A 21,889-nucleotide genomic window follows, 5' to 3' on the forward strand; every position below is an offset into this window, starting at 1 on the left:
ATATGAAATGTCCAGAATAGGCAAATTAAAACCATAATGAGGTACTATTTTATATCTTCTAGTGTGGCTAAAATAAAAAAAGGCTGACAACACTAAAAATTGGTGACATTAAAAATGTGGAGCCAAAAAGAGCCACGGCTGGGTGACTCAATTGATTGGAGCGTTGTCCCATACACCAAAAGGTTGCAGGTTCAATTCCCAGTCAGGGCACATACCTAGGTTGTGGGTTTGATCCCTGGTCAGGCAGGTACAGTTGGCAACCGATCAATGTTTCTCTCTCACATCGATGTTTCTCTCTCTTTCTCTTCTCTCTCTGAAATCAATGGAAACATATCCTCGGGTGAGAATTAAAAAAAAAAAAAAAATGTGGAGCAACTGGAACTCATATATAAACCACTTTGGCAGTTTTTTAATAATACATCTACCCTATGACTCAGTAGTTCCACTTTAGGTATTTATTAAGAGAAATGAAAATATATATGCATAAGAGACTTGTAAGAGAATGTTTATAACAACCTTATTCATAATAGCTCAACTTAAAAATAAGGCAAATATCTCTCACAAGGAAAACAGATAAACAAACCAGAGTATATTCATACCACAGAATATTATTTGGTGATAAAAAACAAACTAACCACTGATACATAACACAGATAAATCTCAAAAACATTGTTACATGAAAGAAGTCAGACACAAAAAAGCACATACTACTGTATGATTCCATTTATGTGAAGTCTATGACTAGGCAAAACAAATCTATGGTGTCAGAAATATGGAGTCAAAGTGGTTGCCTTTAGAGGAGGTAGGTGAGGGAAATGGCTGGAAAGGGACATGAGGGAAATTTCCATGGTGATAAAATGTTTTCTAGCTTGTTTGGGTAGAAGTTACATTGTATGAAATTATGAGAACTCCTTGAATTACACACTCAAGATACTGTATGTGCATTTTTACTGAATGTTAATTATACCTCATAAAACATACAAAGTAGGACTCTGCTTCAAGGCATAGGTTAATGATTTTGTTTCAAATGAAATCTACATTACTACACATACATTTTCAATTTTTTGCCACTTTGAATTATTCACCTCTATGCCTTCATTATTATAAATAACCTAATGGATTACAGACACATATGGGTAGACAGATACTGATTCTTCAGGATTTCAATATGTGTACCCAATAGACTGTCACAGGTCCAATAGAGTAGAATTTTCTGTTTTTCTATACCATTTTCCTCTCAATACGATTTTATAGTTGTGATTTTAGAGGCTTGAGATAAAACTGAATGAGAATAAGGCATGTAAATCAAATGTCAGTTAGAAAGGAAGATGACCTAAAGACAATAGTGCTCTAGCCACTCTAACAGCCTAGAGAATAATGCCATCCTCAATTATTTTACTTAAGAGAAAGTCCATAATTTTTAAGTTAAGGGGGACTGAAAGCATGAAAAAAGTCTGCCAGCTAATTTGATCTTTGAAAGTTGATAATGCAGCCTAAATAACAAGAGCAGCGTACATTAGACTGACACCTGAAAACTTACTGAGCCCTTTCCTCCTGTTTTACTGGGTCCTCCTCTGTCTTCCTTCCTCTTCATCTTTCCCCTCTCTCCCTCTGTTGGTCTCCATCTAGGTATATTTTTTATCCCCACCACCTCTCACCCTTCCTATGATACTGCTCATATCTAATAGATTTTCATATATCCAGCTCACCTCAGGTTCCAAGTAAATAAATTTACAAAACTGTATTCTATTGTAGATACGGCATATACACTCAAACACTATACAGAGTATAGCCTGGGAAGACAGAGATGACCAGTGAGTGGAAAAAAGATGACTTCATTTGTTTCCCATCCCCACAACTGTAAAAGCTCTCTCCCTCTGAACTCCTACCGCATGTTTTTATTCCCCACAGATGGCTCTCTCAGCGCGATGAACTATAAACAAGTACATATGCCTAATCTCAAAGAGAGTAAGTTCCCAGACAAAAACCATGTCTTACTGTCTGTATTCCCCAGGAGCCTACGACAGTACCTTGTACAGGAAAGGACAAAACACATGCTGAAGCAGTGAATTACTGGATTAATGTGAATGAAGACAGCTGAGGGTGGAAGATGATAAGAGAGGAGGAAATACTGTGAGGATTCAGCACAGAAAGAGGAGAAGGAGAGAGAAGAAAAAGCTTGTAAAAGCAATTATTTTTGTTAGAGTGAATAGGATTTTTTTTTTTTTAACTTGAGAACTGGAAAAAACCATTACTGTGCATCTAATATGACAGCTATCAGCGCCTATCCTTGTACTGTCATTATGAACATGAACATCTTTAAGCATCTTCCAACCCCTGACATTCAGTGTGGTTGGTCTCTGATAGTAACTACAATCAAACCTACAAGATCCTGGGTGATTTATGCATGTTCAAGTTTGAGAAGCACCACCCTATGCCATTCAAGTTCTTTACGTTGTACAGAACCTGTGTCTTATTTCAATGGGCCAGTAGCTGAGACCTGAAAAATCTCTGATTAGAGTGAAACTGATCTTTTTCATGGGGTTTTACCCGTACGTATTTAACTTCAGGTGAAGTTAATTAGTACAGAGTAATCTGGCCTAAAGGGTTTATAACAAAATTTTGGAATTAGTCATAAAAATATGATTAAAGGAAACTGAGCAGGTCAGTAACAGCCTCCAGAACTCATTTTTGTTCCTTCATGCCTAGCACAGGGTTTGGCATGACACATGTGGCCAATGTTTCCTGAATGAATAAAATAAATGAATTTTTAAAAAGCAGAGATTTTAGGGCTGGAATAATCTTAGGGTCCTCAGGTCCAACAACCTCATTTTAAAGATGAGCAAGCGAGAAATCCTGGGAGGTTGAAAAGTAAGCAAGCTGAAAGAGTCAGAATACATTGGACCTGACATTTTAATTCCCTCTTTGTTCCTTTCGTAGGAATGTGTTAGAAAGGGGAGTCTAAGTATTATAATAAAAAACGACTGAGGGCTCTTAAAGAAGTGACAGGGTAAAAAGGTGCCTACGACAAGGAAGAAAAGACTAGCACAAGTGAACGAGGCTGGACAAGGCTATTTTTCTGAGGTTGGTTTTTTTTCTTTTTTTGACAGGCCAATTAATTAATCCATTTAATATGCCGAAAAAATAATTCTCAGAAAAAGAAACACGAGCTGCATGAAAATGTTACAAACCAAGGGAGAGCTCATATAACTAATTTAAGTCTCCACAGGCTTATTTCCTGTTCAAGAATGACCTCCTGCGATAAGTTTTACTGCAGTGTTCATTACCAGACGGCTTTTGGTTTTTAAGAGAAGCCAAGGGCAAGTCGGAAACGCGATTCTTAACTAAATATAAAACAAAAAGGAAAAAACCTGCGGCTGTTTCTCATTTTTTTTTAATAATCAGAATGCAGGCTTGCAGGGGAAACATACCAACCTCTGTAGGCAAAAAAAACATAACGACCCAGTCACGTTCTCAAAAGAAACCAACACACAAACTTCACAGCCGGGTCCAGCTGTGCCGCACGGGAGCCAGGGGTTTATTCTAAGACAGAGCAGACAGATCCAAACGGCGAGTGCAAGACGAGCCAGATTTCAATTAAAAAAAAAAAGGGTGTGCCCTAAGGTTTTTTTTTCTCCCTTCTTCTTCTTTCCCACTTTCAACAAGCAGAAGCCTTTGAAGGAGTATTGGTGAGAAAACCCGTTTAAGATGACCGTACCCCAAACTACGCCTGGGTGGGGTGCGGGAGGGGGGCAGGCACCGCGGGCTGCGCGGCCCGGGCTGCGGCGGGAGGGGCGGGAGGGGGCCGGTCCCGAACCCGGAGGCCGGGCCCCCAAGTGATTCATCGGCTCAAGGTTCGCGCGCCTCCGCCGCAGGCGGCGCCCGGCGCGCCCCACGGCCCCCACCCGGGCCGGGTCGCTCCAAGCAGCCCTCAGCGTCCCCCGGCTCCCCGACAAGGACCGGCAGGGACGGAGCCCCGGGCCCGCGGCTGGAAGGCAGCAACCTCTCGCTCTTCAGCCACCATGGCCGGGGCGCCTCCCCGCCCGCGCCGGCAGACGGACTTCCTGGAAAGCACCGGGTTGGACTTACCTGACTGACGCCTGCTGGGGCCACCGACTCCTTCCCGGCCGCGCGAGGACTGCCTGCAGCTCCGTGTCCAGCACCCGCCGGTCTGCCTACGTCTGCCTCCCAGGGAGTTGCCGGATCCGCCCGCCAGTAGCACCCCCTGCTCCACCGCGCTGTCTGTGGGGCTGGTTCCCCCTCCGTCACTCCCGCGCCTGCGCACTCCCAGGTCGCAGGGCATCCTGGGAGTTGTAGTTTGAGCGAAGAGGAAGAAACTCGGCGTAGAGCTCGGGCTTTGCAATCTGCGAGACATTGGAAGCAGATATGGATAACCAGGCCTAACCCCAGCCTGGGACAACGCTCTCTACTCGTGGAAATATTTAGCCTCAACGCTCTGGGAGCTATGAGCAGCAGCTAGAGGCTCTTTGGTAGAGATTTTCTCTTAACTTTGGCTTTTACTAAAGAGGCATGCAAGGCAGGGCTTGTACTGTATGTACCCTTGGAGTAGCTAATGTGAGGACATGACTTCGAGTCCTTTGAACTTGTTATGAAAAACTGATAGGTAAACAAACAAAAGCTAAGGCACAAGATGGGCATAAATCAGGAGGATGTCATCTCAAGGGCGTAGTGACCCTAGTGATTTCTTTAGGCCCTGCAGCCAGGGATGATGTCACAGTAATAGCACCTATCTTCCCCGCCCCCCCCCCCCCCCCCCGGGGCAGTTTCTGCCCCATCCCTTCCTCGTATCCCAGCTTCAAGCTCTACACCGGGAGGTGGAGCTGGGCTAAAGTGGGAGGGCGCTTGCTCAAAAGAGGGTAGTCGGACAGACAGATGGGTAGTCTGGGGGGGAGGGTGAAGATGGACTATTTCAGAGGACAGTCGACGGCTGCGTATTGTGCATGGCTTTGAGCAGAGGGAACAGCGAAGGCCTTCCATTCATTCACTTACTCGCTGGGAATTTTTCTGGCCTGCTCTAAACCATTGCTAGGAGTAATGCTCAGCTTTGATACACCTCTTTCAGAAATGTAGCCAGGAAGAGGACTGGAATACTTCCGCGAGGTACGTTCCAGCTACACCCCGTGTGGGAGCCGGCTAATGGCTAAACCTCTTTTGGCATCTACTTCTTCCGCTCAGAGCAGGGAGTAGCCTAGGTAAAGTAAACGCTCTGGAATTTCATGCAACTAGTACCCACTAATCCCAGCAATAAAGATAACTGATGATTTGGAGTTTTTAAGGAACCCCTCCCCCAGCCTAAAATTACAAATATTCTTAGAAGACCATCTACAATAAATTGTGTGCCTATTGCATCATATTATCTATAGCATCTTAGTGTGAATCACTCTCAGATATTCTTGGAGATAACAGCTTTCTGAGAGCAACTTCCTACAGAGTTCAGGTTCAACAAATATTTATTGAATACTTAATCCACCCAGGCAGTCTGCCAGCACTTCACTTATAATATTTATCCAATCCTCAAAATAACCCCCAAAAAAGTATTAGTATCTTTCATGTCTACAGATGAGAAAACTAAGACCCAGGCAAGTTAAGTAATTTGCACAAGGTCACAGGGCCAGTAATTGGAGTTCTAGAAATAAAGCACTGGTATCCTGACTCAAATTCTAGCATGTTAATCAGATTGATGTGTCTCCTAAATTTCATCAAATTCTTTAAAGTAAAATAATCTGTGACCATGTCCAAATTACATGATAAAAATTCACTAACACAGTCCAGGGAGATGGTACTGTCTAAATGAAATTAATATCTGGGTTCATTTGATAGTTTTGTTTCTCATTAGAAGTTAATATATAGGTACTCTGGCTTACCAGCAAGTCTGTGAATTCCTGCTGTACCTCTAGGCTGTTGCTCCAGGGGAAACTGATAAAATGGAGTTCCTGAACAAGCAAAGCAGAGGCCCATGGCCATCAGATAGGGTTTGTTTTAAGAAAGACTTTCCTCTGCAATATGGCTCCTTTTGCTTTGCTTTTTTAGGCAGAAATGGCTTTCAATTCAGTGTCTGATTGAATTAATCTACACATTTTCCTCCTGACCTTCCAACATGGGGCTTAGGCATACATTAAGTATATATTCTCCTTTAGATAGTCATACTAACTTTTTCCTAACAACTGTCTGAATTTTATTTTAGCTCCTTTTTCTAAAATAATGTTATTTGGTGCTTGATTTTTCCCCCTTTCTTCAGCCAAATGTTATCATATTGTAATCACAAGGCTTACAAACATGAATCTCCTAAACCCATGTACATTCAATACTACACATGGGACTGGAGGTGTTAAGAATAACATTCCAGTATCTGATAAAACTAAAAAAAATAGAACCTTCCTTGGTGCCTTCACTCTTGCTGCAATTTATCCCCTATACCAGGAGCCAGAATGTTCTTTTTATTTATTTATTATTTATTTAAATATGTTTTTATTGATTTTTCTTTTTTAGTGAGAGAGAGGAAGGGAGAGAGAGAAAGAGAGAGAAACATGGATGAGAGGGAAACATTCATCGGCTGCCTCCTGCACACCCCCTACTGGGTGATGGAGCCTGTAACTGGGAATTGAACCTTTGACCCTTCAGTGCATGGGCGGACACTCAATCAACTGAGCCACACTGGCCAGGGCCAGATTGATCTCTTTAAAGCAAATCAGATCCTGTCACCCTCCTGCTCCAAACCACTCATGGCTTCCCATCATATTTCAAATAAAACCCCAAGTTACTACCCCTACAAGTCCTTACATGACTATTTTATTTCCTACCCCATTCTTTCACACTGCTCCAGCCACACTGACCTCCTCAAGATTTCTCAATCTGGCCAAATGTGTTCTGCCTCAAGGTTTTTTCCACTACACAGGAGAATGCCTTTTTTCCCAAATACTCATTGTTCATGCCCTCATTTTAATGAAGATTCTGCTCACATGTCACTTTTAAAATACCTTCTTTGATCTCTTTACTCATTCTTACCCTTTCCTTATTTCTTGGGTTTCATAGCACTTGTCACTACCTAACATCATCTTGCTCAGACACTTAGCAAAAGTTCAAACGAACTTTGTGTTGTTTACCCCTCTATCCCTAGCATCTGCAACAGTGCCTGACATACAGTAGGTATTCAATAAATGTTTGTAAATAAATGAATATTGAATCCTTCCCCGTCTCCTGTTCTCATTTTGGGACATAGAACCGGAGAGTTCACCAGTGACCTGGTGCAGATATAAACACCAGCTATAAGAGCATTGGCTCCACAGGACAAGATCCAGTAAAACAGCCTGAAATGAAGACAAGAGTTCTCTTTTAAAAGGACTTGACTTTATGGGTTTCCATTATTAGTTTCTAGAAAGAAAAACACAATTCTTGAAGAGGAAAATAAAAGGAAAAACTTGAACATTATATTTACATAAATAAGTGAACAGGTAAATTAAATTCTAGAGGAAAAGACCTTTCCACTGCCATGTGACCTGTAGTGCCTCCCTGTAGATGTTTCAGGCTGGCTATGACCTGGTAATGGGGTTTTCCTTCTTTCTTCACACAAATGTTGTCATATTGTAATCACAAAGCTTACAAATGTGAATCTTGCTTAGGCCAATGAGGTGTGAGTGGAAGTGACAATATGACAGCCACGAGTAGGAGGTTTTTAAGGGTCATTATGTTTTTCATTATGTGCTTACACTCTCTCTCCACCAAGAGAGTGGCATGTCCCAAAGAATGGATGGTTCTTCCTGGGTCTCAGAATGAGAAGTCACATGGATCAGAGCCTTGGCCAAACACAGGTGCTGACATGTAATGTGAGCAAAAAGCAAACTGAGGTTTAGCTTTGTTTTGACTATAGACTGACCTAGCAAAAGATGAACACTGCATTGCCTTTTCAGTGAAAGGTGATCCTCTGAAATAGAAGTGGTATGCACTACTCCCCGATGCACTTAATCCCACTTCAAGTAATGGAACAGTTTAAAATCAACATACTAAAGAGAACAAATCTGAGACTGTTAGGTAAAATATTTGAGTAAGGGACAGAGTACAGCTCTGTTAGTTTTCAGGGTTGGGTTAGAAGGAAAGTGATAAACCAACACCGGAATTCTACTGAATGTATTACAAGCCCTAATTAGTGTTATCTTTAAACTTACAGCCAGAGGAACTCATAAAGCAATGTCACACTGAATCATCATATACAAATGAATGCCAGCAGCAACTTTCTTGTTATCAAAGGGTTCCTTTAGGAAATAGTTTCCTTGATACATGTATTTTTTAAAAATGTATTTTATAGAAGAGCTGAGAAAAGACATAAACTTGAAACGAAAAGGTAAGGATTTCATTCTGGAAGATTGGAGTTAGTTAAAGCAGTGGGGGCTAGGAATCAGAAGATAAACACCATGGCTGGGGCATACAACTTTATACAAAAGAATTCAAGCAAACTATGGCTTGAAATACCCTTCCCTATCACCCCATCTGTGCCTGTTAGGAGCCTCATGTTTCATTGTCCATCTCAAATGCCTATTTCTCACTCAAACTTCCCCAATGCCATATGATGGAATTAATTTTGACATGCCTCATACATATTTTCATACCCTATTATGCCTCCCCTGGAGGTGCACTAAATACATATTTCTGCCAAATGCGAAAGGGCTGAGAATTTAAATTTTCAGCTGAAGCCAATTTGCTGACAAATATCACTATCAAATAATACGCCTCTAGGATACACAAATAAACCTAAAGTATTATGCCAAAATTTAAATTATTATTTTAATATCCTTATTTTAATTTTTTTTAAAATATGTTTTTATTGATTTCAGAGAGAAGAAGGGAGAGAGAGTAACATCAATATGAGAGAGAATCATCAATCGGCTGCTTCCTGCCCAGCCCCTACTGGGAATCGAGCCTGCAACCCAGGCATGTGCCAGACGGGGAATTGAACAATGACCTCCTGGGACATGGGTTGATGCTCAACCACTGAGCCACACCAGCCGGGCAATATCCTTATTTTAAATGTTAGTGCTAAAATTATAAAGTTTAACATTGTATATTTACAACATGTACAAGTATAGAAACAATCATTTCCCAGCACTGTCAGCTGTGAGACACTCTATAGTCACTACAGAGAGTCAAATTTCAACTGAGATGGGTGGATGTACAAGATCCATGTCCTAAATGGAATTAAGTAAGGATTAAATTCTGGTTTTAAATTGTAAGTGCTAGGTATACCAAACATTTCTACAAAGGACAGAGTTATGACATAATCTCTGCTTATTCCCCTTTGTATTATTAGTCACAATTTTATAAATATTTATTAACTAAAATAGGTTATCTAGCTAATATATTCTCTATACTTGTAGTAACTGTCGACGAATTTCCTTATTTATCTACTTGAAAGTTCTTAATAATTTTTAATTATTTTGAACGGATTTTGAGTATTAAATCTTTAAAAATTTTTTAAAATGTTTTTATTGATTTCAGAGGGAGGAAAGGAGAGGGAGAGAGAGAGAGAGAGATATCAATGATGAAAGAGAGTCACTGATCAGCTGCCTCCTGCACGCCCCCTACTGGGAACTGAGCCCACACCCGGGCATGTGCCCTGACATGGAATCGAACTATGACCTCCTGTTTCATAGACAGACACTCAACCACTGAGCCATGCCAGCCAGGCTAAACCTTTTTTTAAAAAAAGAATAGGTTATTGATTTTTAGAGAGGAAGGGAGGGGGGAGAGAGGGAGAGAGAGAGAGAGAGAGAGAGAGAGAAACATTGATACGAGAGTGGAACTTGGATCTACTGTCTCCTGCATGCCCCCTAAGGGGGACTGAGCCCGCAGCCCTGGCAAGGGAATCGAATCGGCAACATCCCAGTGCGCCAGAAGACGCCCAACCAACTGTACCACACTGGTCAGGGTGAAAAAATAAACCTTTAACAATCAGCAATCATTACAGCATTTTACTTATCCAATAATTACTATACATTTATACTTTGATAGAATTTCAACAAATAAGTTTGATTTTTTTCTTAGGTTCCACGTAGAATGCCTGCCTGTGTCTGAATATGAATATTTGTATAATAGTAACAAATCTAAATGACATACTTTGTTCTTATCGGGGACACTGTTACTGATTAGATATAAGAATAACCTTTACACTTAACCATGCCAAAGTTTAAGGATGATAGCAATATTATTGAAGTAGGCATTCCAAAAGCTGAGGCCCAAAGCCCGGGCCAAACAGCCAAGACTCTTTATCCTTTTTTAAATTTTTATTATTAATTGAAAGTCATGTGGCCCTAGCCGGTTTTGCTCAGTGGTTAGAGTGTTGGCCTGGGGAATGAAGGGTCCCAGGTTTGATTCCAGCCAAGAGCATATCCCTCAGTTGCAGGCTCAATACTTGGCTCTGGTCGGGGCTTGTGCGGGAGGCAACCAACCGATGTACTCTCTCTCTCACATCGATGTTTTTCTCTCTCCCCCTTCCACTCTCTCTGAAAAGCAATGGAAAAAATATCCTTGGGTGAGGATTTAAAAAAAAAGTTTGCCCGGCCGGGCATGGCTCAGTGGTTGAGCATCGACCTAGGATCCAGGAGATTGGGGTTCGATTCCCGGTCAGGGCACATGCCCGGGTTGCGGGCTAGGCAGCCGATCAATGACTCCCTCATCATTGATGCTTCTATTTCTCTCTCCCCCTCCTTTCCTCTCTCTGAAATCAATGAAGATATATATATTTTTAAAAAGTCATGTAACTGTATCATTTTTATTTTTTTAAGAAGCACACACAAGGATCCAACTGAAGATTCCCCCCCACCCCCCGTCCTTATCAGCCTCTATTAACAATACCATTTGTTCTCTGGGGTCCTTATAATTACTGAGCACCTCTGTTGCTACTGTCCTAGTCCAGACCCTAATTTTCCATCTGAACAATTACAATTGCCCAAGACTTTATCTAATGCCGCTTAAGATAGTGTTAGCTTTTAGGCAGGTGCATTCTACTGCTTATTCACAGTTAGCTCTCATTCAACATCAAAGTCTTTATCCACATAGATGGCAGTCAAGTCATCATATTTTCCCCATTCTGTCTTTGTAGTTGATTTCTTGTTTATTATTATTATTACTATTATTATTTTTTAATCCTCACCTGTGGATATTTTTTCCATTGCTTTTCAGAGAGAGTGGAAGGGGGAGAGAGGGAGAGAGAGACACATTGATGTGAGAGAGATGCATAGATTGGTTGCCTCCTGCATGCGCCCCAACCGGGGCCAGGGATCGAGCCTGCAACCAAAGTACATGCCCTTGGCTGGAATCAAACCCGGGACCCTTCAGTCTGCAGGCCGACGCTCTAACCACTGAGCAAAACTGGCCAGGGCTTTATTTTTTATTTTTTATGGAGTGAGAAACATCGATTTGTTTTCTACTTATTTATGCATTCACTGGTCAATTCTTCTATGTGCCCTTACCAGAGATTGAACCTACAACCTTGGCGTATTGGGACAAAGCTCTAACCAACTGAGCTACCTGGCCAGGGCACAGTAGTTGATATTTGGGGATTAAAAGTAGACAACTGTATTGTTACTTGTATTAAATTTTTATCTGAGTAGATACAGACTTATACTTTGGCCTCCCATTGCCCATCGGTGAGAGACCCAGTAGATATTTTATCAGAATCACATCCAAATTACTAGTAAACTGCTGATCAAATCACATCACGGAAAGAGCCCTGCAGTGGCTACTAAGCCCTTCTGGTTGAAATTTTCCATCATTTACTAATGATCAAGAGTTAAACCAGTCGTTTAACTATTTAGCTGCTCTGTTATGCAGCCCACATTTTAAAAAATACATATTTTCTTGATTTCAGAGAGAGGAAGGGAGGGGGGAAAGAGATAGAAACATCAATGATGAGAAAGAATCATTGATCGGATGCCCCCTGCTGTGGATGGAGCCTGAAACCTGGGCATGTGCCCTGACCAGGAATCGAACTGCGATCTCCTGGATCATAGGTTGATGCTCAACCACTGAGCCACGCCGGCTGGGCCAGCCCACATTTCTCAAGGATCTTTTGCAAAAATCCAAATACAGTATGTTCTTTTGACCGAACTCCCATGATTTTCTATCACCTATTAAGTGAATCTGCTGCCTCGTAGGGATCAGTTTCACTTCTAAGTGCGTATGAACCACTTAAGTGGGTAATATGCTTTTCTAAAATTGTGCTGAGAATTGATGAATTGATGAATTCAGTGGTCTAGGATTTAAAGACATTCTCTCACACACACCCCGTTTGAGCCCTGCACCTGCCTGATTTTCCTACATCACCTCCCTTCTTAGGTTGGTTGGGCCCAAAGCGTAGCCCAATCTCATTCAAGCACACATACATCTAGTTCCTGTCGAGGTCCTGTGACATGTGGGACAGTTGCTAGAGGTTGTGAGCATCTGCTCACGCTCCCTGAGTAGTAGGACAGGGAAGTGGGTTAGCAGCTGGGGCAAGGAGGGTGTGGGGCACCATTTCATAGAGCACAGAGAAAGGCTGAGTGATCAACCGAGGTGGGGTCCGTAGCAGAGTGAAGTCTAACCTACAGCAGACCCACACCAGCTGCCAAATCCAGAGGGCACCCAGAAAGCAGAGCAAGTACAAACAAGTGGAAACATCAGGGAAGCCATGAGGAGCAGAGGGGAGTGAGAGGGTGGGTCAGGAGTTAACTCCCGAGTCAGCTCTATCTTGTTTATATTCAATTCTTGGAGTGGCAGGGGAGGGCCTGTCTGCCAGAAGGAAAGACAAAACGGAGTAAGATTCAGTCCTGCTTAAATTCCTGACATTGTCAGCATAAAACGGAGACCCTTGCTGGCATTAAGATTCATGGATATTTGTTTAGGTTAGAATTTAGGATAGTAACACCCGAGTACCTTCTTATGCCAAGCACTGTTCTAAGTGTTTTATACATTCATCCTCATAATAGTACCACTGTGAAGTATGATCATGATTCCTATTTTATAGATAAGAAACTGAGGATAGGTAATTTGCAGAAATTCACACAGATAACAGAAATGAGATTCAAACTAGGCAAGTAAGACCCCAAAGTTCATACTTGTAATTCCTGTCCATTACAGCCCCATACGCTGAAAGAGAATCCTTGAAATAAAATAATTACTACAATTCCTTGTCCATGATAAGGTGTCAAACAGCAAACAGAAATTAGAATATGCCTTATATGCTCCTTCTTGGACCTCGTCATCAGTTTAAGTGACAAAGAATTAAGCAGAGTTCAGCAGGAGGGCAAGAAGAGTAGGTTTTCTTGTTTTTTAGGGCAAACCTTGATATGTAACTTTATGATTTTTATCCCAGCACAGCTTTAAAAAGGTAAGTCCAAACTTAATATAAAAAATTCAAGGCGAAACACTTAACCCATTTGGGTTATCTGTATTCTTCCTCTCATTTTTTCTTATACATTTTAACTGTTTAACTGAATGTGTGCATTTTTGTTACAATAATGAATTCTCTTTTCTCCCTCTGGCTTCTGGTTGTCTGTCTACTTCTTATCTTCATTATAAGGGCACTTATAGTTCTTTCTGCAAATGGTTTCATCTAACATGATGCCAACCATTTATTTTTAAAGAGATAATGTGTCTAAAAATTAACCAGATCAAATCAGTCTTTACTTTCATTTTAAAAGGAAAGTTTATTCATTTCTAATGTTCTGTACATATTTTCACTTGGAAATTTCATTTCAGACACAACTGAATAGATTTTATCTTTCAAAGCAAAAAGGTCATGGTTAATTAAAACAGTATACGTTTACTTTAGCATTACATCTGGCTGGCAAATCCTAAAGGGTCAAACATTGCACCTACTTGTGCCAACTGGGATCAGGGGTAAACATATTTCACGCTTCATACATTTTGCTTTATCACACATTTAATTCCCTCACAATGTTCAAGTTCACATTTAAAAAGCAAATTAATCATTAATTTCCTAATAAATGTCTACCTTTGACTGAAAAGTTTCAATTAAAAATACGAAACAATGTAGATTTTTCAATAACTGCTTAGCCAAATAAAAGTTGCCAATATAAGTTTAAACAGTTTACAAAGAATTATTTCCTTTGTTCTATTCAAAACAATACAGGTACACATAAGATCACACATTACAGGCATCTAATCTGGTAAAATATTAGAGATGGTGGCATGCAAGTATTTTACATTTTTAAGTGCAATGAAAAATGCTTATTTGTTTCCCTCGAATAGATGAAACAGAATTAAGATAAAGGTTTAATTAAAATATAAATATTATTCCATGTGGAGGTGTATTTAAAAACACACACAAAGTGGCAGAGATAAAAATTTTAGGTCAGAACAATTTCTTTCTTAACTAAAGATTGTCACTGGCAATGTTTGCTACTAAAAATTTCTTAAAATGCACATTTTCCCTAACCATCTCATTCCAACATATGACCAATTCCTATCTGTCTACAGTTAGATTATCCATGGGAAGTTTTTAATCCCGGGCCAGCTTCTCTCAATTGCACAGTGTACTTCTGATCAGCTTCTCTGATATCCAGTCAACATGTGCTCACTGCCCCCCCACGTGCACACGCACACACACTCACACTAAATAAAAGCCTATGAAAAACATCCTGTCTACTGTGCTCAGTTTCCTTCTTTGCATTTCCCCTTTTCTTCCACCAATTTTGAGAAAATATTATATATTTTAAAATATCCTTTCAGAAAAGGCTGTTCCTTGAGAACTATCCTGAAGACAGTAAAAACTGCTGAGGAGGAACAGACAACTAACTGTGGGTGGCACGTTCAGACCTCCTCCTCTGAACGCGGCCTTGTGAATGAGATGCGACTGCAACGGGAAGAGTTCAGAATCACAGGATTGTCACGTTCAGGAGCTGGAAGGGCCCTGAGAGAGCATCTCATCCACTCACTTCATTTCCCAGATGAAATGAAGACAAGATAGATGGAAAGTCTTGCCCAAAGTCACATAAAGATAATATCCAAACCAGTATTGTTTTCCAAAAATACCACATGGTGGCAAATGGAGCATTTTTTTTGTTTTGTTTTGAGCCGGAGGACAATTCAAGCAACATTTATTAAAGCACCTATTTTGTACAAGGCACCTTAGTAGATGCTACTAAAGGTACAAAGATTGATGGGACAGTCCCTGCCTCCACGTGCTTGTGAAAGTCCTGTGAGGCCATGGTTCAAGACCTTTTTTAGCAGAAAAGAATACTGGCCGGGGCTAAGGTTGCTGGTGATAGCGAGGCAGCAGCTGCCCAGGGGAGCTGATCGCACAAGTGATACTTTTTTCCCTTCACCATCAGACCTCGGCCCGTCACACAGCTGCTGGAGCCCTCCCTTAGGACAGTCTCTTCTCCTAGCCCTCCAGTTACCCCTCAGGCCACAGCCTGCCCCGCCCGAGGTGGCAGAGCTGACAGGAGGGCAGCAGTGCCCCGACCCTCATCACTGTTTGCTCCCCCTTGTGCCCATCTTAGGCTCTCTTCAAGGGTCCTGACCGTGCCCCAAGAAACTGTCAAAGCAACTCAGGAAAACGCCCTACCACACATCACTGGTATATAAACACCCACCGCCCCCATCAATCACCTCTCCAGGTCTACGTGGAAAATAAAGTAACTCCAGTCCCCAGACTTGAACAGACGTGGAAGATGTAATAGTTGGTCAGAAGAAAATAAAACAGATCCAAGAGGCAGCGGGGAACATTAGTGAACAGATAATAAAAGTGATCTCCCGTTTTTGTATAGTCCTTTCCAGTGTAGTATGTTCATCCCACTATCTGAGTATATTCTCACCACAACCCTGTGAGGTAGTTAGTGGAGGTATTATCCCCATTATAATACAGCTGAAGAATCTTAGGCTTGAGAGACTAAGTGGCTTGCCCCAAAGTCAACCAGCTGAGTGTGGAGCCAAGTGCCCAGGTGTCTTGACTCTAAATCCAATACTCTCCCCCTGTATTATCTGTAATTGGCAGGCAATTAAATGAATTGCCCATGAACTATACCTGCTAAGTGTTGGTGATGGGATCAGGAGTCAGTCTCTGAATCGGTTAGTACGGTGCCCTTCCTCCATACCAACTAGCAACGCCCATGTGCTTGGAATGACTTACCATGGAAGATACCAGAGAGATGTCTAGTCTCCTTCACCCTCCCACAACTCAGTGATGCATCTCAAAATTGGGATAACCTCTGGTGCATGTACGGTCTTTCTAGAACAGTACCCAGAGGCACGTCCCAAATTTAAACCTTGGAATCGGCCTCCATCCACCTACTGAATGTTCAATCATCAATATTATGGGCAGATGGGAAAGAGGTGCACTGAACCACCTTTAATTTCCATCTTCCGTCTCCACCTCACTCATCCTCTCTGCTTGACTGAATTCCTGAACCACAAAACGAAATCCAATCTAAGCCAGAGTTGGTTGCAAGAAAACAATGAATCCATCTTGGGTTCTGGGTACTTTGCTCTCTCTAGCTTGTTGGGTGTAGGGGGTGTAAGGGGGGGCTGGTGATGTGATTTTCATCCAGAGGGCTCAGCCTGACACTTCCAATCCTTCTCACACCTTTTCTTTGCACGTGTCTCAATCCTTTAGCTTTGAGGATGGCACCGTATGTGGGTGGGGAGATTTGAAATGAGGAGCAATAAGGGAAAACTGCTACTGGAAGGCAGAGCTGAAACATTTCACCTTAGTTCTCTGCTCATTAAAACCAAAGTACCTATTATTGCATCAATAGTGCACGAGAGGAAGGAAGCTTCCAGATCGTGACTTAAAACCCGATTCCAGAAATAGCTCCACTGCATACAGGTAACATACCACAGAACCCAGCATTCACAACTTACCGCCCTGCCCATGTTTACAGAGGCCGTAAATGCTTGTGCTGAAGATGGCATCCACTTTGCAAAAAGGCACTCTATCCTCAAAACCCAAGAGACATGTATCGAATTGTATCAATTCAGTTCTTGAACTTCCTGTCTCCTTCAGTGCCTAGGAGAGGGCTAAGTGCCTCAAATCCACGAAAAAGGAAGTATCGGCACACCCTTCTGTGAATTTAAAGGGCTGCCTTACATTTAAAGCATGCTGATGCCTAACACTGGTTGCAAGTTGGAGGGTCTGAACTGATCTCGGGGCAGTCATTCAGAGCACACGGTCTCCCAAATGCTGGTGCCCTGCCAGGGGCCGTGGTTCTGTCTGGAAGAGAAGCTGCTGATGTTTTGACCTGGTGCACCACGCTTCCCTTAGGGGAATGGTTTTGAGGAGTATAGGCATTTGGGATTTCTGAATTTTGAAAAGGAGATGGATTTTTACTGTACGATGAAGTCGGTGCTCTCAAATGGGTGAGCTGCACGTGCTCCTCCAGGTTACTGATTCTCTGTCTAACCTAGGCCTGCAGCAACTCTGAGAGGGGTAAGGGAAGAGAGACTGAGACGGCATCTCCCTTCGACTGGTTGTCCAGCTTTAGCTGAATAGCTCCTTACAGTATTTAGCGATCTTTATGTACAACATATTTATATATAGTATACCTACACAGATGGAAGGGGCTGAATCATGTTGATGAAGATGAGAGAGCTTCTACTTAGACACTTTAGGCATGTGCAAAAATTGGGTGCTGAAACAATGGAATGATTTTGAGGTTCCTAATATTTATTCCCTAAGGCTATTTCTATACACACTGTGAAATTTGGTGGTAGGTGACCTAACATGCAAACTCCAGGGAGTGATTTTCACATTAACCTGGGCCTGCAGCAACTCTAAAAAGGACAAGGGACGTGGAGCTGGGGATAGCATCCCCTTCAATCGGTTGTCCAGATGTAGCCAAATACCTAGTTAGATATTTAGATATTTGGCAATACACACACACACACACACACACACACACACACACACAAATTATTTACGTTAGGCCCTACCAAGGTGAAAGGAAGGAATTTACTCATGCCGATGACATAAAACAGCTTGCATTACACACTTTCATAAGATGGGGAGATGGAGTGCTGGACTAATGATGTGATCACCAGGCTTTCAGAATTTGTCTCCTAAAAATCACCTTTCAGGAGTCACGCTGTGATATGAACCTGCAGGTCCAGGCGAGTAGTTCTGCAGTTAATGTGGGCTGTATAAGTCTAAAAGAGGGAAGGAAGTGATCTGGGGAGAGATCATCTGTCCAGATGTTGCCAAATATCTCAACATAATATTTGGCAAAATGCATATGTAAAAATATTTTATATACACTGTGCACTACCGTGATGAATGGTAAGGGATTAATCACACTCACGATCATGAAAGAACTTCTACTTGCATACTTTGGGTAAATGGAGAGATGAAGTCCTAGGCTAATTAAATGATATAAGTTTATCTTCTAATAGTTATCTTTAATATGTGAATACTAATGAAAATGTCACCTTTCAAGCTACTTTTAAAACACAGGTAATACGAAGATAAAATGACTAGTAATAAATATTTGATTTCATAGACTCTATTACATGTGACCCAACTATTTTATAAGCGAAAACAGTGCTATATTTTGATAACACCCGTTACCTTGCTTTAATACTATCAACAACTGCAGCATGGCCACTGTCCAATTCTGATTTTTTTCTTGCTTTCTGCCAGGTTTGTCAGAAACTGCTTTAGGCCGCAGTTTACAGCACCTTGGGGCTGCAGAAAACGCTCTGTAGAATCCAAGGTTCCTTAGGGGTGAAGGTAAGAAAGAGTGAATGAGAAAAGAAAGGAAAAAGCCTTATCTGGAGGGGCATGCCAGGGGCTGTGCTTAAATATATCTGCAAGGAATCTAAAGTGATAGGAGAAAGACATGGAAGAGAAATGTTCTTCCCTTTGGCAACATGGTAACCAAAACATATGTATACAAAAAACACACACAAAAAAACACAGTTGTATATGTTGCTGATGAATGGTTATAAACCAGTAACCTAGGGGGAAAATTCCTGATTTGTAAAATTTGCTAATTTCCTTGGTATAAATACTCCCACCATGGCCAATTTCATACTACCAGCAAGAAGTACTGAACTTCTGAGTTCAGAAGAGATGTAAATAGCAAACCATTACATAGTAAGTCTGCCATACAGACAACAGAGGCAAATAGTCTTAAGAGCATAGGGAATAGTAAAATTATTTTGGGGTATTACTTTTGTTTTTAATATAATTTACTTCATTGTAAGTGCATGCCATTTAATTTTTTAAAATATATCTTTATTAATTTCAGAGAGAGGAAGGGAGAGGGAGAGAGATAGAAACATCAATGATGAGAGAGTCATTGATCGAGCCCGCAACCTGGGCATGTGCCCTGACCAGGAATCGAACCCTGATCGCCTGGATCATAGGTCGACGCTCAACCGCTGAGCCACGCCCGGCTGGGCGCCATTTAATTTTTAATAATGGCTGTGTTTAACAACCAGTTTGCAAAATTCTTGAAAATGTAATATAATCAGTAAGCCTGTATCAGTTGGCTCCAACATACCACATCTAAGTGAGTTAGGGAGAAGAAAAAATCAGACTGAAAACCATTAAATATTATCTACTGTGCTTTTTTTTTTTTGGTATAGATAGGGAGATGTAGTGGAAAACTAAAGAATTTTTAGGTTTCCAAAAATGTCAACATGTTCTGCTCATTAGTCCCTCAAAAAGTGTAAAATATTCTCAGGAAAATGAGTGTTTCAAAGGATTTTAAAGCTACAGATGTGAGTACTTAAAATACAGGTAAATGTCCACTTTTATAAAGACTATCTTAAACGGTTTCCATGTGCTCTACAAGCTAACTAGAAGAATATATGAATTATGTTACCATTAACTTGTACTGCTATCAAGCGACTCAGGAATACTCAATTTCTAAACAAATCCTGGGTTGGGCCCACCTTCTGCCAGAGTCAGCAACCTCTTTAGCTCCAGGTGTTACCACAAGGGGTGTCGCCCTCACAAGGCTCAGGAATTCAGAGAAAAGAAAAAAGAGAATGAGTTGGAAGGGTGGGGAGAAGGGAGTAAGGGAGGGAGTGCCATCAGTTCCAGCCTTGAGCACTGACAGTCATCAAAGATGTAAGCTTGGGCCAGTCTGCAGTCACTGGTTTCCTTATTGCAGCATCCCACTGCTGCAAGATGAATGCACACTACCATGCAGTCATCTCTGCTGTACTGTCAAAGCTCTCATTCTTGAGATGACAAACATCTGGATAAGTGATAATTCACATTTTTTCCTGATGTTTGCAAATGTCTGGATGGATCATGACATGTAGACAAAAATCTATGTAATCAACTTGAGTGTTCACATTTCATCCTGCGGTCTTGTTACACTAAAGATCTTAAAAGCAATGAATGCTTCTAAAATGTGCCAAAACAATGCAGTCACATGTATCAGACAACCTTGATTAATGTGCAATTATTATTGTTTTATTTGGGCATATACTGTTTTAAAAGCTTCCCTTTTACTAAAATTTAAAAATATCCCATCCCTTCTGGGAAACTTTAAAACAGCTTTGTAAAAAGCTATCCATCAGAGAGTCATGTTAAAGACTGAATTTATGTTGAATAATCAGTGAAGGTAAGTGTGCCAATTCATTTTGCTACCCGTGAACCGGGCCTGTAGCTATATTTGCAGGTTAATAAACATTCTATACTTATTTACTAAGACTGTGTTAAAGTATCATAATGCTATCTTGTTTTTAAGAAGATGACACCATTGATCTTTGATCAGTGGGGGCATGTGCATTTAGAGATATTTCTGGAACTAAGAGAGACTTTGTGCTAAGTTGGGTCGCATTTTCAAACCCAGAGAAAGATTGGCAATATTAACTTCTTATGTGGTCAGCGGAACACTTCTGATGTAGTTAGCCTAACTCAAAGCTATGCATGTAAACAGAGATAGGCCTCTATCATAATCACAGTTACAAACACACTTATATACTAAATTCCTTTCAGTGGTTAAAAAAAAAATTATATAAGAAAGCGAGACAACCCAATATGAAAGTTTAAGTCCTTTTCGATTGTTGTCACCCACTAAGATCTGCCTGTGTCCACTGGTGCAAGTTGCAGTTGCCAGAGGCGTCCATGAGCAAATACAACTGTATACATTTAAAAATCCAAGATAAGTAAGTAGTGCTAAAAAAGAATAAAAATTAAAGTATTAGTTGTGTGGTTAACGGAAATGGATGACCTTTGATCAAATAGTCCCGATAGGAAGGAGCAGAGTTTGTGTTTGTTTTTACATGGCTGCATGGTCAACTTCGCCTCTTGTAGAAATTTACCTTCGGTCTCCTTCAACTCGCTTTTTACGAACTAGGTAAGAAAGAAAGAAAAGTTAAAAAGACAAAGTGAAGGAATACTCCTTAAATTTCAGATAAATAACATTAATCACACAGAATAGCAATCTTGCACACCTGAGGATACAATTATCTTAAATTTCAAGATTCAATTATTCTATCATTCCCAATAATGAGAGAATAATCCAATGTCTTATGGGATTTACATGTAGATAAAGATATGTCTGATAGTTGAGAGTTTGAATGTTGTAACTTTCCCATTTCTATGCAGTAGAATAGATCTTACAATGCAGTAAACTCCTAAATATTTTCTTGGTCACTTATCCACTGTCCATATTCTCAGCTTCTGTGCAACTCAATCACCTATTGGCTTTAACTAATGCCCCAGAATGACACAGTCATAATCTATTAATTCTCATTATGGTTTGAAGACAAGGAGGATCTGTTATCAGAAGTTCAAAGTTTCTAAACCCGTTTTAAATAAAATCTCCTAAGTATCAACCTCCAAGGAAGGTGTGATTTGGATGGCAAGCAAACCAGAGATTAAGGTCCCCTTAAACTGGTTCTTAGTATCAAAGGAGTTGCC

General features: G+C 41.0%; 2 protein-coding genes across 2 annotated transcripts in view; both read right to left on the bottom strand.

The window, feature by feature from the left end:
- Window positions 1-313, bottom strand: part of TMOD3 (tropomodulin 3) — a 61,928-nt gene extending 61,615 nt beyond the window's left edge. Inside the window, exon 1 of the mRNA XM_016224816.2 lies at window positions 216-313. The gene's annotated coding sequence lies outside the window, so the exon portion shown is untranslated. The remainder of the gene's footprint in view (window positions 1-215) is intronic.
- Window positions 314-19,278: 18,965 nt separating this feature from the next.
- TMOD2 (tropomodulin 2) overlaps window positions 19,279-21,889 on the bottom strand; it is a 44,732-nt gene continuing 42,121 nt past the window's right edge. The window contains exon 10 of the mRNA XM_087821419.1: window positions 19,279-21,319. Within this exon, the coding sequence (XP_087677545.1) occupies window positions 21,285-21,319 (35 nt within the window). The 3' untranslated portion in view covers window positions 19,279-21,284. The remainder of the gene's footprint in view (window positions 21,320-21,889) is intronic.

This window comes from Miniopterus natalensis, chromosome 1, assembly GCF_054644295.1.
Source record: "Miniopterus natalensis isolate mMinNat1 chromosome 1, mMinNat1.hap1, whole genome shotgun sequence".
In the NCBI taxonomy this organism is placed as follows: Eukaryota; Metazoa; Chordata; class Mammalia; order Chiroptera; family Miniopteridae; genus Miniopterus; species Miniopterus natalensis.